General features: G+C 43.8%; 1 protein-coding gene across 1 annotated transcript; it reads right to left on the bottom strand.

Annotated features, from left to right (window-relative positions):
• Nucleotides 1-2,083: 2,083 nt before the first annotated feature.
• On the bottom strand, nucleotides 2,084-15,103 carry LSM6 (LSM6 homolog, U6 small nuclear RNA and mRNA degradation associated). The gene is made up of 4 exons (XM_040967094.1): nucleotides 15,003-15,103; nucleotides 8,258-8,361; nucleotides 4,301-4,414; nucleotides 2,084-2,325 (listed from the first exon to the last, which is right to left on the bottom strand). Exons 2-4 carry the CDS (start codon nucleotides 8,349-8,351, stop codon nucleotides 2,291-2,293), a joined length of 243 nt encoding a protein of 80 aa, XP_040823028.1. The 5' UTR covers nucleotides 8,352-8,361; nucleotides 15,003-15,103; the 3' UTR covers nucleotides 2,084-2,290.
• Nucleotides 15,104-15,766: the final 663 nt, after the last annotated feature.

Raw genomic sequence — 15,766 nt, 5'->3', positions numbered from 1 at the left:
AATCTGTGAAGCATTTGCTGCTATTTGTCACATAATTAAGCACTCCTAGCATGCATTCCATCCATACTGCCTTGAATGCAAAGCTTAAGATATAAACCATCTCTCAATAACATTTCCTTTCTGGATGCTGAGATGAGAATCTTACCACATTTCTGCCATCTGTATTTGTACTTGTCAACAGCTCTGTTTGGGGACAAACAGTTTCAAAGTAAGAATCAATTCAATTTGTTGGAGGATTAGCCAAAGACTAGCTCAAAGACCGAAACAGAATGTGATGTCAGACAGTCTAACAATCAAGCACAAATCTGTTTCTCCCTAAACATTCTATTTTGCCACAGCCCAAGAGAAGAGTGGGGCAGCCAGGGTTTGGGGGTGGGGAACAGCTACAGGGAAAGTATACTTACCCAAGTGCAAAATTCTTCAACATAGTATAAATGTCTTTGCTACAAAGCAACTGGAAATCACTCACTGACCTCTAGGAGTCTACAGTTAAGGAATAAGTAATTTTAGCATTTACACTTTGTTTCACAGTTCTACCATGAGAAGTGGATGCACAGGGGACAACTTACGCTGGTCCAAGTGCATAATACAGTCCTTTATTACCATAAAAATGGTAGCATTTCCCAAAATCGATCCTGATTAGAAAGAGTTCCATGGTCGAAAACACTAGTCTGCCGAAGAGCTATTAAACTGGAGAGATGGCAAGGGGAAAATAAAGACGTGCACACCAATGGGGTCAGAGAGGAAGTTAGCAAAAATAGAAAGCTACAGGTTGGTGGGAGATAACCATGGAATTGCTTCTGTAGGTGGCTGATGTGAGAGAGTGAAAGGACACGGTAACCTGGCAGCCACACATATTCTACAAAACAAATGAGCACATGTATGCTCCACTAGGAGGACATCCATTTTCTCCCTAAGAGAAGTCATTTATAAAAGAGCAAATTGGCGATTTGTACTTACCGCTTGGGCCCTTTTCAAGCCCCTGTCGAGAAGTGATAAATTATTTAAGCATAGCATAAAGTGTTGTATTTTCCGTGTGCACACAGCAAAACCTTGTGAAATGTTGCTGTTCACCTTTCCCGAGTTACTAATTAAAAAATAACTGTTTCCAATTACTCTCTGATCTTTTGAAGAAAAGCAAGATGAAACCGGACACATTCAGCACCCACACCTTCCCTGTCTCCCTCCCCACATTCCTCCCACCGGGCCATTGTTCCATATCCCACTGCTGCTGTTGGCTTCTTCCACGGGAATTGTTTGGATTGGGGAGGGAGGGAGGACGAAGGCCACAGGACGTTCACACAATTGTCCACTGTTCATTCAGCTCCAGTACCCAGGATCTATTTGCTGTTCCTCATGCCAGCGTCAAAGTGCTCAGAGAATGGAGCTGGGCTGTGGGAAGCTCATTCATAAACCCCGAGAGCCCTCACAGCAGGAGTCACAGAGCCCGAAGGGGCTGCCCTGTGCACAGCACCCCGAAAGCCTGGTGCAGTGCTCGGGACAGTGTACCCGCCAACACAGCTCCAACACAGGCTAGAGAGAAGGGATTCCCTGAGCCAGCTGCTAGGCAGAGAGGAGACATTCCTTCCCAGCCATAGCTTAGCAACTGGAGCCTGGGTAGGTTCAGAAACTCCAGGCTTTGCTGGAATCGCACTGCCAGCCAGTGTGCACAGAATGGCTCCTGTTGTATGGTGTGTGACAGCTGAGGGAGGGACGCTGATGCCAGGGTAGCTGGGAGGGAGAGAGGGGAGCGAACGTAAGGAGCTCACTGCTGACCTCAACCCAGCCAAGGCCATCTTCTGAGGTGCCCCTGCCATCCTGGCAGGCCTATTTCTTTGGTGGCAGTGGCACTGTCACATGGCTGATGCTGTTTTCTCGCTGGGTGACAGAAGCAGGAGCTGGGTGTTGGGGCTGCTTTCTACGGCATCCCACTGAACCTGGGGCCTTCAGAACACTTCCACCCAATGGAGCCCAGCTTAACAGGCACTGCAAATTAATCAAATGAGACTGCTTTTTTTTTAATCCATTTAGCACTCTGGACGTTGCAATCGAAGTAAAAGAAAATGACTGAAACTTAAATTGGAAAGAACTTTTCACAATTAATTCCACAGTTTTATACATGTATCTTGCTTGCATGTCATTGAAAAATCACTATTATGAAACCAGGACAAATGACATCACAAAAAAGCAGAAATGATATCTTTTTAAAGAGTTAAAAAAATAAAACAAACCAAAAAGAGACTTCGTGAAACACACATCCTGCTCTGGAAGGACTGCTTTCCATGTTTCTTCACATTCTTCTCTTCTGCGTACTTATGTACAACACTGAAAAAACAAAGACAAAACAAGCTGAAAATCAAACCTGCTCCTAAGACTCCAAGGAGCAAGTTTAAAAAGCAAATAGGCTTTGGGGTTTCCATTTCTGCAAATTTGAACGAACTTTCTATATCATATAATGAACCAATTCCAGAACAACTGTAACACCAATTCTCTGACTTTAGACCTGCATGTGATGCAACACGGCCTCAACCTTGTCTAGGTACCAGACTGAATCTGTAAACTGTGATCACAAAAAAAAGCTTCCTGGAAGTCCCTGGAATGTGAGAACGCTTTACAATGAGCAGCTTAGTAACTGCACTTTGAGGAATGTGAATCAGTAAATCTCCCAGGCTAGATTTCACATGAAGAATAAATATTTCCATCCATCTTCTCAATATAAATGCTAAACTTGCTGTTTACGTTTTTAACTGAAAGAGAATACATGGGAGCTGAGGTGTTCTGTTTCTGAGATATCCATGTTCTTCGTCTGAGTTCCCTGCTAGAATTTCAACGTTGGACATTATCCAAACTACAGGGCACATGTGAGTATAAGCAGAAGAAAAGGCTGGCTCACTCCCTATGTACCTCTCTGAGAGCCTCGTTCACAGAAGGCAGCACAGGCCAATCCAGTCAGATGAAAACTGGGAGGCGAAAGGTAAGTGTTGCTAATTACACCACAGAATAAACTACGACTAGTCCAGGAGGAACTGGACGAGGCTGCAGGTGCACTGCCCCTCACTATTCCCAGAACTTGGCCTTGACTGCTGTCTTACCTCCTCTCAACAGTCTGGAGAGGAGGGCAAGACCATAACATTTCCCAGGAAAAGGAAAAAGTCAAGAGCAATATGGAAAGTAGGAGAAGAAATTCTACACATTAGAAGTACTAAAAAGCAACCAAAACATACATGCACTATGCTATGAAGAAATGTGATGCTATAAAAACAGAAGATAGACTATCCAATATAAAATTCAGGATGTTTATTTCACAGTGAAGGGATCCGGCTGTTAGGCAAGCTAAAAGCAGACATGAAGAAATCAACAGAAAATTTGAATTCAAGAATCTCAGAGTTCCATTCAGGGGATCAAAAAGTGGGGCTCAGTCCAGGAATAATCCTCCTAATTTTAGCATTTTCTATTCCTGCCCAAAATTCACATAACTTGACTGATAATCTAGATTTTAAAACCAAGTACTTAAAAATATCCAAAATAGGGCCTGGCTGAAGTCCCAGCAGCTGAAGTCCTTACCTTGCATGCACCAGAATCCCATATGGTCGCTGGTTCTAATCCCAGCCGCCCTGCTTCCCATCCAGCTCCCTGCTTATGGCTTGGAAAAACAGTTGACGGCCCAAAGCATTGGGACCTTGTACCCGCATGGGAGACCTGGAACAGGCTTTGGGATCCTGGCTTCGGATAGGCTCAGCTCCTGTCATTGCAGCCACTTGGAGAGTGAATCAATGGACAGATCTTTCTGTCTCTCCTCCTCTCTGTATATCTGACTTTCCAAATAAAAAGGAAAAAAAAAAAAATCCACAATAAAGACAGCAATATATTAGCTGTTAAAAAATTCAAATAACTTCAGAACACGGTTCTGATTGTGCCATGTTGGCCAAGCTAAGGGATACAGATCTCCACAAAGGCACGTAAACATTTAACACAGAAGGAACAGAACTGACTAGGGAACCAACGACATCACAGAGATGGTGCTTATTCTTACAGTTCCAATTTCAGACTGTGAGAGGAAGATTATGTGGTAGAAGACTAAAAGAGTAGATTCAAGAGAGAGGGATGTGGGTCAGTATGCCCTTGCAGAGACAGGGTGGGAAGGAGAGAATTTCTAGTTTTGTAATTCTTAGAAACATACAAATAAAGCACTGCTACGAGTATTTAAAGCTACAAATAAAACATTCAAATAGGTGGTGTTGGTTCTCAACAAACACGCTCCCTTGGGATGGTGTGCAGGTGTGTGGGGAAGAAGTATTACCATTGTTTCCTCGGATAAATGCATCCCCATACTTATTCTTCAGCTGCCCATTGACGTATTCTTCTGTCTGCTCCAGGGCTATATTCATGTAGCCATCCAGGCAAGCCAGGACCCCTGGAGATGGGTTTGGTGAAGAAGAAGACATTCAAAGCATCTAAGAGTTGAAAATTACAGAGCACATCATAGAGCTGACAGCCCCTTTATTCATTAGCTTTTAGGTGCTCAATGTAAAAATTCACACTGTACATGAAACCCACTGGACCTAAGCAAAAAATAATTCTTTACCCTGTGCGGACCTAATAAAGGTTGGGGAGGGTGTGAGAAATAGGCACCCACCACCATCAGGACAAACAACAAACCATCCCTTCCCTCACAGCATGTAGGTTCACACATGGTAACTCGGAAGACCTTTACCAAAGTCACCAAATAAGAATATGCTTACTAAAATTGCACTTTTTGAAGGCTAAGGACAGGAGTGGACAATTAATTATGCATGAATAAATCATCCTCAGATCCTGTGGCACTTCTCACTTTAGCCACCAAGTGAAATAGGGTCTGACAGGTAGATTTCACTATTTCACAATATCTACTGCAGCAGATGAATGTACTCCAGGGTTAAGTAGAAGTCTCCACAATCTGTTAAAATAATAGAAGAGGAGGCAGCAGGTGCTCCTGAAGGAACATCTTAAAACTGCGACTCAGAGGGAAAAGCAGCTTGAGAATGCAAGGCAACATATTGCATCCTAACACATCCCATTCGGTGTTACTACAATTAAAATAACTCCAAATCAAAACTAATGGAGACGCCAGTGGCGAAAACCCGTCTGGGGAGCTTTCAAAGAAACAGTTTGTGCAAATCTTTCTAATTGTGTTATGTTTGTATAAATTCTGCAAAAATTTGACCCTATGATTTTTTTTTTCAAAAGACAAAAATCTGCAAGCTTGTAACACTTAGTCTCTAAAGTGGCATTTTCTAGAAGGGGGAAAAAAAATAAAAACAAGCACAGATCTGATTTGATTAGCCAAGTCAATCGTTTCATTTATCTTAACTTCATTAATATGCTCCCCACTCTCTGCCTCTACCCCCATTATCCTCTAAACAAAAAAGGTTCTTTTCAAAACTGTGTGTGTGGAACGACAGCACTAGACATTCATCTAACAGAATTCTGCTGGAAGCTATAAACTTTCAAAAAACCAGAATACACTGTGAACAGTGTGTAACAACTATTTCTTAGCAAAAGAAAGCTCAAAATACAAGTTGTGTTTGCTTCCTGCTGTCTTCTTTTACACCTAAGCCACAATCAGAAATGAGCAAGAAACCTTTAAGACATGGTGTGCAAATATGCCTGAAGATTAATTAAAACAAAATAGACTGCTAATGTCTATTGTTACAGTAAAGGCTTAAAGGCAACCAATCTGTCAGGGTTCGAATTCCACCCTTCTCCCTTCCCGTGGAGATACACTATAGTTTACAGAAAACAAAAGGTTTTCTTTAAATCTAAAGAGAAACTGGTATGAGAACTGCAAGCTTTAAAAACACTATTTAACCGTCATATTAGCACACCCTTTCGAAGGTGTGAACAGTTGCTTCATCTCCTGAGTAAACAAAGAAAACATAAAACAGAAACAGGACACTGCTTGTTGTCAATTACATCAGGAAAGATGAATGAGAGCACATCTATGGGGGGTGGGAACTCAGGAATGGCACGCCTGTGTCCTGGTGGAAGGCCACTTGGTCCCAATGACTCAGGCCTACCCCAAGGAACTCCCTCCAACAGAGATCCTAGGAAAAGCGCTCAAGACAGATGTGCAAAAGAGTTATTCCTTACAGCCCAAACTGGCAAATGTCTAAGTGCCCACTAACTGGAAATTGGTAAAAACAAAACAAAACAAAACAAAACAAAACAAAAAAACAAAAAACATGGTCCTTCCATACACAGGATTCTAATGCGACCATTAGAAATCTCTGGCTTGTCATAGAACTAAATTTTTCCTTTAGCATAGGTACTTCAAAAAAAGAGTTTATTTTGTTGTGGAAAAATTTTTTTCCAATACGTGGGAAATGCATACTACGAAAAATTGATGGGTGGATTTCAAAGCTTTTGGCAGCAAAATCAACTCACACTTTTTCCTCTATTGTTTGCTTTTAAAATTCCTAAATAGAAAGCCAAGCTGAAGCATGTACCACCTTAATACAAAGCACATTTCCTCTAAAGAATTCAGACCAAAAGAGCATGCTGATTGAACTCCTCAAAAAGTGGGTCCTGAGACCATAATGAACATGACATCCCATCCTAATTAACTGTGAAGCACTCTCAAGTCCTAGAAGTTCATGGTTAAGCGGCAAAACCCAAGTTCATCTCAGTATTCATAATGAATCCATTAGTCTAACTGTAAAAGTCAAAATAAACTGGTTTGATGTTAAAAAACTGAATACGTGATTAATGTTAGGAAATTAAATCACTCCATAAAAATGGCCCAGTGACCTCTTAAGCCTGAGTCTGAATTCTAGAACACCCCTTACTACGGGGGACAACCGAGCAAAGACTTTGCAGGCTTTATGTGAAGACACATATTGATCACAGAGTAAATAAGCCCTCAATAGTTAGGACTGTATACATGGGAAAAGCTGTCACAGCTCAGAAAAAACCAAAAAATAGACACCCCAAAGCGAGTTCGGTCTTTTTATTGATGACATTTTCTAGGTAATTTAATCTTAATTTGAAGCAGCAGGAATTCAGTAAAACACACACACATCCCACAGAATGCGGGCAGGTCTGTATCCTTACTGGAACACCAGCGCTGGATCCCAGTTCCATCTCCTGACTCCCTTTGGAGAGCATCATGAACTGAGTCTCTGCCAACCCTACGGACAGCTGGACTGCCTTTCCCAGCTCCCAGCTTGATCCTGGCACAGTCCTAATTGTTGTGGACACCTGAGGAGTGAACCAGTCGGGGGTGGCTCTTTGTCTCCCACACACTAAAAAAAGGGTGCATTTTTTCTTTTTTTTTAGAAATTTATTCACTCGTTTGAAAGGTAGATAGAGATCTCCCATACATTGATTTACTCCCCAAATGGCAGTATCAGCCAAGATTGGTTCATGCTGAAGTTGGGAACCAGGAAGTCTGCCCAGGTATCTCACGTGTGGGTGAGCTTTCACTGCCTTCCTAGGCACAGCAACAGGGAGCTGGATTAGAAGTGGGGGAGGAGGAACTCAAACTGGTGCTCAGTTTTAGCTGCTCTAACTACAGTGGCAAACCCTGACATGCAATTTCAAAACCTTCCTTCCAGTAACTACAGAAATATCACAAGCTCTTTAAAAGAGCATTCTCCATAAGAACCAAAAAGCAACTGTGGATTAATGTTATATTAATATTTCAAAATAGTTGCTTGCCAATCTTGAATACTTAAACAAAAACAAATGCCACTATACCAAAGTGCTCTTCAGTAACCATGTTTTCAAGCCTGAGTTGACTGCAATTCTCCTGGCGATTCCCAAAGAACCAGATACATCCAATCTCAAAGCTGAGACACGAGAGAGCAGTTACACACTCTGCTTCCACAGTTGTCCCTCTATAAGGAACCACTGCTGGGTGCACAGCCAATCAGAAAGCAGCTTGGGATGGCTGGGTTTGAGTCCTGGCCACCATGTAGTGAAGACACAGACTGAGTTCCATGCTCCTGGCTTCAGCTAAGAACCTAACTGGTGCAGGCATCTAGGGAGTAAGCCACCAGATAATCTCTATCTGTGTCTCTCTCATTCTTTCAAGTAAAAATAAATAAAAATTATTTTTAAAAAGGAAGCATCTGAGAGATAGAAAAATAACTAGGCAAAAAAAACTGTCGATGTTGGTGCTTTTCTGGTCCACTGGGTATATTTAAGAGGTTAATAAAAATCAGTAAGCCACATTTACTTATTTAGTTACACTAGTGAGGATGAAACATGAAAATATTACCTCGATAATCCACTCCAGAATTTAATTTTACCACAACTGGTCGTCCGATGATTTGCTTTAAGAAGTCACTAGGGGTTTGCTTGCGCAGACTCATTTTAACTCTCCTGAACAGAAATGAAAATGGGAGGGACACATGTAAGACCAAAGTTACATACTCAAGAGAAGCCCTGGAAGGTTCTAACATGGTTCCAGGAAATCAAGTATCAAAGTGTCATGTATGAAAACTCACTACAGGACAGCTAACATGTTTTCAGTACTGAGCCGTTAACCAAGCATTTACAGGCATCACACAGCCCCGCCACTCCCACCCAACCCAGACCCAACAAACCCAGTGACTTGTCTCATTAGAAAGAGCTGTTTACAGAGCACCAACTCTTGTCACTTGTCACCACGGCCTCACATATTATTACATCCTTTACAACCACTGCCACTTCCACCCAACGCTGAGCATTCTTCTCTTTATAAACACTACCAAATTTACTATTTATGGGAACCCTGGAGACAAAGTCTTAAGATCCCCATTATGCTGAAAAAAAAAAAAATAAAGACACAAAGAGATTAAGTAATTTGTCCTAAACTGTGATGAAACCAAAATCTGGTGAAACTGCCAAACTTAAATCGGAAATACTACATGGGTTATACTGGGTAGAGCAGGTACATTCAGATCTCCAAACAACTGTAGCTGCACTTGGGAGCTGCCACTCGTGTCCACACAATACTAGCACCTTTCCAAGCACATTACCCCCGCTTAAACCTCACAGTGCTATAAGGTAGGTACTATTTTTACCCTCAGCTTACAGATGACAAGACACAAGAAGCAACATATCTTATTCAAGTTAACATGGCTGGCAAGTAGACAGCCAGCCCATGCTCTAAAGTACAACATTAAATAGTCTTCTGAAAGTTGCCAATGTACCCAGATTCTGATTACTTGATTATGATTATTGCAAATATGTACTCTAAAAATAATTTGAAAGAAGTCTTGCAATTCAAATATAATAGGAATCTGAAATACATGGAATCCCATGCTCGTACTAGTCATATCAGACATGCAAAACTGTTCATCATTCCTTCAAAACTGTTACACAACTCTGGGTCTAAAACTCATGGTAAGGGGTGGGTATTTGGCCTAGAGATTAAGATGTGGTTTAGGATGCATACATCCCAAGTATGAGCGTCTGGGTTCAACAGCCCATTCCAGCTCCTGACTCCAACTTTTTGTTAATGCAGGTCTTGGGAAGCTGTGCTGATGACTCAGGAGGCTGCATTTCTGCCACCCATGTGGGAACCGAGTTCTTGGCTTTGGCCCTGTATATTCTCTGTCACCATGGGCATGTGAAGAGTGACCCAGGGCCTGGCACTGTGGCAGACCTGACAAAACCACCCCTTGCAATGCTGGCATCCCATATGCGTACAAGTTCCAGTCTGGCTTCTCCACTTCAACCCAGCTCCCAGCTAATGGCCTCAGAAAAACGTCAGAAGATGCCCCACGTGTTTGGGCCCTGCCATCCACATGGGAGACACAGATGAAGCTCTTGACTTTAGTTTGTTCTCGCCCTGGCTGTTGCAGCTCTTTGGGGAGAAAATTAGCACTTACAAGGCCTCTCTTTGTTAACTCTTCATTTCAAGTAAGTCTTTCTTACATAGAAGCAATACAGCCCAAGATTTAAACATTAATATGGATACACTCTTTTCAGGACTCTTAAAGTTGGTTGTACTTAATCAAAATGTTCACTGAATATCTTTCCACTGAACAACCACTGCTTATTGGTTTCCAAACACATGCACTCAATCTTCTCCCTTCAGGTTTAATACCATTGCTTGGTGATATTCTCAAAGTGGATATGTGCTAGGTTACTGCCTTTCTGTTTGTTCAATAAAGACGCACATGCGTGGTGACCAAGAAAATTCAAAATTAAATGCTACACAGCAAGCAGCCGTCTAAGGACCACGGCTTCCATAAGGAAAATCTGAAGTCATCTTTAAGGGACATGAATAAATAAAAGTGATCATAATTGCAGTATAATTTTTTAAAGAAAAGTCAACATCCTTTAAATAAAATGAAAAACAGAGAAGCTCTCATTTGAACTATACATATCCTTTTATCCATAAGGCTTGAAAGATTTTGTAAAATGTGGCCAACTGGTTATTTCGCTCAGCAAATTTAATTTTTCCACTGTACTGGTATTTTTTTAGTTCTACAGTCTCAACAGATGTCTAAAATTACAATGATTCAGAACTACTAATAATCCACACCCAAGGCCATAGGGCAATTCATGTTGTTTTTAAGCAAAAAGACAAATTACAAGGTAAACACTGTAACAGATTCAATACCTTTCATGAGTTCAGTAAAAACAAATCTTCCTATTCACCTTATTTATGTCTGAAACACATGCTGGTTTGTGGTCAGACACTTTTAGGGAGACTGTTAACTTTGCAGGGACGACAGAGACTTGACTCCTGCGTTTTAGAATATTTCCTTAACGGTCATATCACATTATGCCAGTTTCTTCAAATACAAAACTGAGATAAGACTAGCTGTTTGTGTTAGGCAATCATTACAATGTACTGGGATGTGCAAACCCAGTTCAGAGAAATCATGAACTATTTCAGTTACTGGTTTAGCATGGAAAAGGAGAAAACTGGAAGAGTTAAAAGCCAGTGACAGAATAAGAGTATCAACCCAGTCTGTGAGCCGTTTGACAGTGTAAGGTATTTTCAAGATGGTGTTAACCTTCCGCACCTTTTTAAAAAGCACAAGTAAGTTTTGCTGGATTCACCAACAGATAATGCTTCGATTAAGTCTCATCTTTATTCCATCAATCCCTTGTGAAGGCAGTCAACACATCACACACGGGCACCTGCCAAGAGTCAGGCACACAGGGCTGGGGCTGAACACAGAAGGCACAGCTTTCAGAGTGTACACTCCAGTGAGCTTTAAAAAGATGAGAACGGAGAAGCTCACAAATGCTCTATTCATTTGCACCCAACTCCGTACAGAGACAAGCACAAGAAGACTTGTTTAGCCCAGGCATGGCAGATCAAAGGAGGGTTTCTAGAGAAGAAGCCACCCGAGCCACGCTGGAAGGAAAACCAGCCCACCAGCTGAATCCAGAGAAACGAAGGGCCTGTGTGCCTGGAACTGAAGGTCAGAGCTACCCACACAAGCAAGAGAACAAGCTGTGCAGGGGCACCAGGGCACTGTGACCCAGAGCACAGGCTCAGCTTCTAGGTCACTTTTCCAGACCTGAGCCACGTGGAGATTCTAGTCCCTGATTCCAGAGTAGGACCCAGGAATCCATCTACATTACCCTAGGAGATTTTGCCAACAAATTCTGACAAGCACTGTTGTCAGTAACTGGGAGCTGGGGGTGTGAGGAAGAGGAAGGGTGTTGAAACAGGAACTTCCCTGAGTTCTGTGTTCTGCTTTGGGGAGCTAAGTGCAGAGAAGCCCTGCCACTTAGTTCTACGGACCTGACCAGACCAGCGGTGTAGCACCTGGTTGAAGCTGAAACAACCTGTTACAACTGAAGCTCTTTTATAGGCTTACTCTTTTACATGGAGCTTTTCTAGCTGGAAAAAACAGTGAAGTCACATGAAAAGACAAAGCACCAACAAGCTTCTCCTTTGTCCTCCAGGACACCTGCAATCTGCTAGAATCTCTTGGTGGAAAAAAAAGTTGAAGCTATTTGGATGCACCACGGTTGCCTCAAACACATTTTACACAGTGCTTTGGGAGCGCCGTATCTTTTACATTAGTCTTCATTAGGCTTCCTTGGTACTCCGTGTTACTTAATGACTTGCCCATAAATCCATTTTGTATGAGTAAATTGGTCTTGACACCACAATTTTTCCTATCACTTGGCTCAAGTAATTTTAAGTTTTCATCTTTTAAATTGGAAAAGGCAGAAGGAACAGTTTTGACAATTTCTGAAGCAAGAGATAAGGCTTTTGGACCACGGACACATAAGGAGAAAAGCCTCTTCCTTCCGCAGGGTGACCTTGCTAACATGTCCCCCTTCGACATGAAAGCCAGCATCACTGCCCATGCCTCGACCTCCCCCAGTGCCTGTGCAGCCTTGTTTTAAAGCACCTATTTTCATAAATGCTATGGGGGTAAAGGCAGTGCATCTCCCATCAGAAGTTACTAGGGGGTCTGCAAGCTACCCTACAGGGTTTTTTTTGTTGTTGTTTGTTTATGTGTTGTCCTGGTAAAAGAATGAACAAAACAGGCACCGAACTCTACTCATGTAGAGTCAGGAGTAAGTCACACAGAAAGCCTGTGGGGTGGAAGGCAGGAGTAAGGCGCACCCCAAGGCCCCAGCCCTTCCAGAGGTGTACGCAGCGGCCCTTCTGACTGCGCCCGGGCCATTCTGTTACACCTGGGGATGAGACAGCCAGAGGCGACTGAGCTGGTCAGACATAGCACTAAGGGAGAATTTGGTCAACCAGGCCAACAGCAAGAAACATCCAGTGTGATTCTGAGTTGCACTAGACACAAGTCATGAAGAATCCTTACTTCTTGGCAAAGGTTACCAGTGTGCCTTTCCCTAGTCCTAGAGTGTTCAAACCCACTGCGAGGCAACTTCCCGTCACATCCCAAGGAAGTGCAGGGTGGGACTGGCATGCCCACGTCTGAAGAGGGCCTGCACACCACGTGAGAACTGCTCCCTTAAGCACTCCCTGTCCAGCGTGCCTGGCTTTCCTCAGAAGGTTGTCCACAGGGGCTGCTGGCAAGGGCCACACAGTCTGCTCACAGCACCCCGGTGCAGCCCTGATCAGGCTGTAACTGCCGCCGGCTGACTTGTCTTCCACAGTCTGCTCGGAGTTTCCTGGGCCGCAGCATGGCCTTGGTACCTAAGCACACTGCTCCAAGACCAGTGCCAAGGAGAACCCCTGTCCTACTAGCCCCAGTAATGGGGACAGTGACTAGTATGTCACTGTAGCTTCAATAGCTATTAACTTAGTAACACCTCTACTATTGCCCACCAAATAAGAGAAAAATGGGAGAGAACAAATAGTTCAAGTTTCTTTAGAAGGAAGAGCAGCAGAATCTACAGAAACTCTTGTTGAAAATGCAGATTCCTTAGGCATCCTCGGGCCAGGAATCAATGCAGCTTCTATTTCATGAAGCTCCTCCCGTGGGCTTGTATCAGGATGTCCGGAAGTGTCTGATAGAGGGGGTTACTACAGCTGGTGCTGGGGGGACCGCCTGCCAGAAACACCCCACAATGCAATGCACAGGGCAGCCCCCACTGCAATAGCTCGGCCAGTTTCAAATGTTCACTGAGCCTGAGAAACCCTCCAATAAAGCCCCCAAATTAAAAAAAAAAAAAAAAAAACAACTTCATTCTTCAGTCTTCGAAACCGGAATTTTAAAGAAATTTTCCAGGTGTGGCAAATGAAAAACAGTTCACTCTTCAGATGATGAAGTATAACTTTCACCTTACGGGGGGTATGTTATTCCTAGATACACAGAATCTGAAAACAACAATCAAGACCTTGAAGGTGTGGCCAGCCTAAATAACACTTCTATTCCAGCTTCGAAAATGGCAACTTTTCCACTTATCAGGGCTTTCACTATCCCCAACAATTAATAAAACTAACAATCACTGGGCACAAGGACAAAATGCAGGTGATACATTGCAGTATCGAGCGTGCCACAGTTCAGCGGAAGGCTGTCCCATGCCGTGGGAAGGGTGCTCAAGAGCTGGTAAAACCGAGTTCTAATCCCAGTTCTGTTGCCTAATGAGCTGTGACCGGGACAACGCATCTCACACCTCTCCTGGCGGGATTCTCCTCTGCAAAATAAGCGAATTACGCTAGAGGGCCATGGAGGGTCAGTTAGTCTCAGCAGTAACTCCCCAAAACACACAGGTGCACGTACACACACACACACACACACACACACACACACAACTTTTGAAGGCTGCTGCACAAAGTTCAAGCTAGCACAACTATACCACAAATCACAATGAGACGCCTGGCAGGTGGATAGGTTAGAAATACATTACGAGCTGGTGACCCAGTTATATTAGAATGACATAAACTACTAAAAGATAAAACTATTAAACTATAAGCTATTAAAATTTTTTTTGCGGACAAGTTAGCAACGTGCATGGAGAACCAAGAAGCACCTTATCAGATTACGTAGTATGGAATCTAATAACTTTACTTCTGTTGCAATACTAAAATCAGAGAAGAACTGAAAGAAAGAAAGAAAAAAAACTAGCTTTTTCCACGTTAGGGGAATGGCTAAACAATATATGGGACTCACATGACGGACTGAATGGCCAGAGGGAAATACCAAAAGAGTTTTTTAAAGAGAAGTGGAAAACGTTACTGTTAAGAAAACAGGTGGTCTTCGCAGCAGCAGAAAGTAGCACAGCTATAGGTAAGAGGCTGCGGGCAGGATGACTACCTTCTCCACTGCCCCTTCGGGATTCCCACGTTTCCCCAGTATCACACACGGGGAGCCCCTATCCGCGGCAGGTGCACCTCCGCGTCTCGGTCACCAGACTCGAAATTCCCGCTCTGCCTGCACGAGCGCACGGACAAGCCCCGGAGCTGCGGCGCGCGGGGGACGCGCGGGTCCAGCCCCGGCTCCCCGCCGCACCTCCCCGCCGCCCCGGGCGCGCTCCGCCAGCCGGGCCGTCCCCGGGGACCCGCGGCCGCTCCGGGCACGGGGCACGGCGGGCTCCCCGCGGGGACGCGACCCGGGGCCTGGCGCGGCCGCCCCGCTCACCTCGCCGCCGGGTCCCGATCGCGCACGGCGGGCGCCGCACCAGCCCGGCCTCCACCGACGCTCTCAGCGAAAACCGAAAGCGCCCAGGCCGCGGCACTTCCAGGCTGCAGCCAATCAGGACTTTCTCGGCTACGGGAGCCCGCGGCGACCGAAAAGGGCAGACCTCGCCGGCGCGCGCAGATCTGAGAGTCCGTGTTTGACGGCAAAATTGGTGCAATTGGGTGAAAGCGCCAGGCTTCGTCTTTGAACACAAAGCCGAACGCTGAAGCGAAACAGACCTCCAAAAACAAACAATACGGCCAGAGATCCTCTGAGCAAGACCTCCTTGCAGAAGTGTGAGGAGAAAAACCTTCAAGTCATAGGAAACTGTGGTTTACTGCTGAAACAGTGAGGACACGTAGGTAAACAGAAATATCCTTGAATAATTTACGAAAAATAAATAACCAGCCTCAAGTCTTTAAATCCACCTTTGGATACCGAGTGTCTGAAGACCAAGTCATTGTTAACAAGAGGATTGTTTCCATGGCAGTCTTAACTGATACAAAGAAAATAAAAGCTCTGGCATAATTGCAAATCATAATGGCATGAATCGAATTATATTACAAACTAGTTCTAATTGGAAATAGTGTTCAGGCCTTGTTTAAGTGCTGCTATGGGAACTTGATTTGGACTTGAGCATGAGTTCTCAATATTTTTGCTACTAATAGGAAGAGGAAAATGGAAACTTAACCAATGAATTTCTTGGATTCAATGCGGTTACACCC

This window comes from Ochotona curzoniae, unplaced genomic scaffold (genome assembly GCF_017591425.1).
Source record: "Ochotona curzoniae isolate NIBS_2020 unplaced genomic scaffold, NIBS_Ocur_1.0 scaffold_4506, whole genome shotgun sequence".
NCBI lineage: Eukaryota > Metazoa > Chordata > Mammalia > Lagomorpha > Ochotonidae > Ochotona > Ochotona curzoniae.
This window is presented reverse-complemented; position numbering and strand designations above follow the sequence as displayed.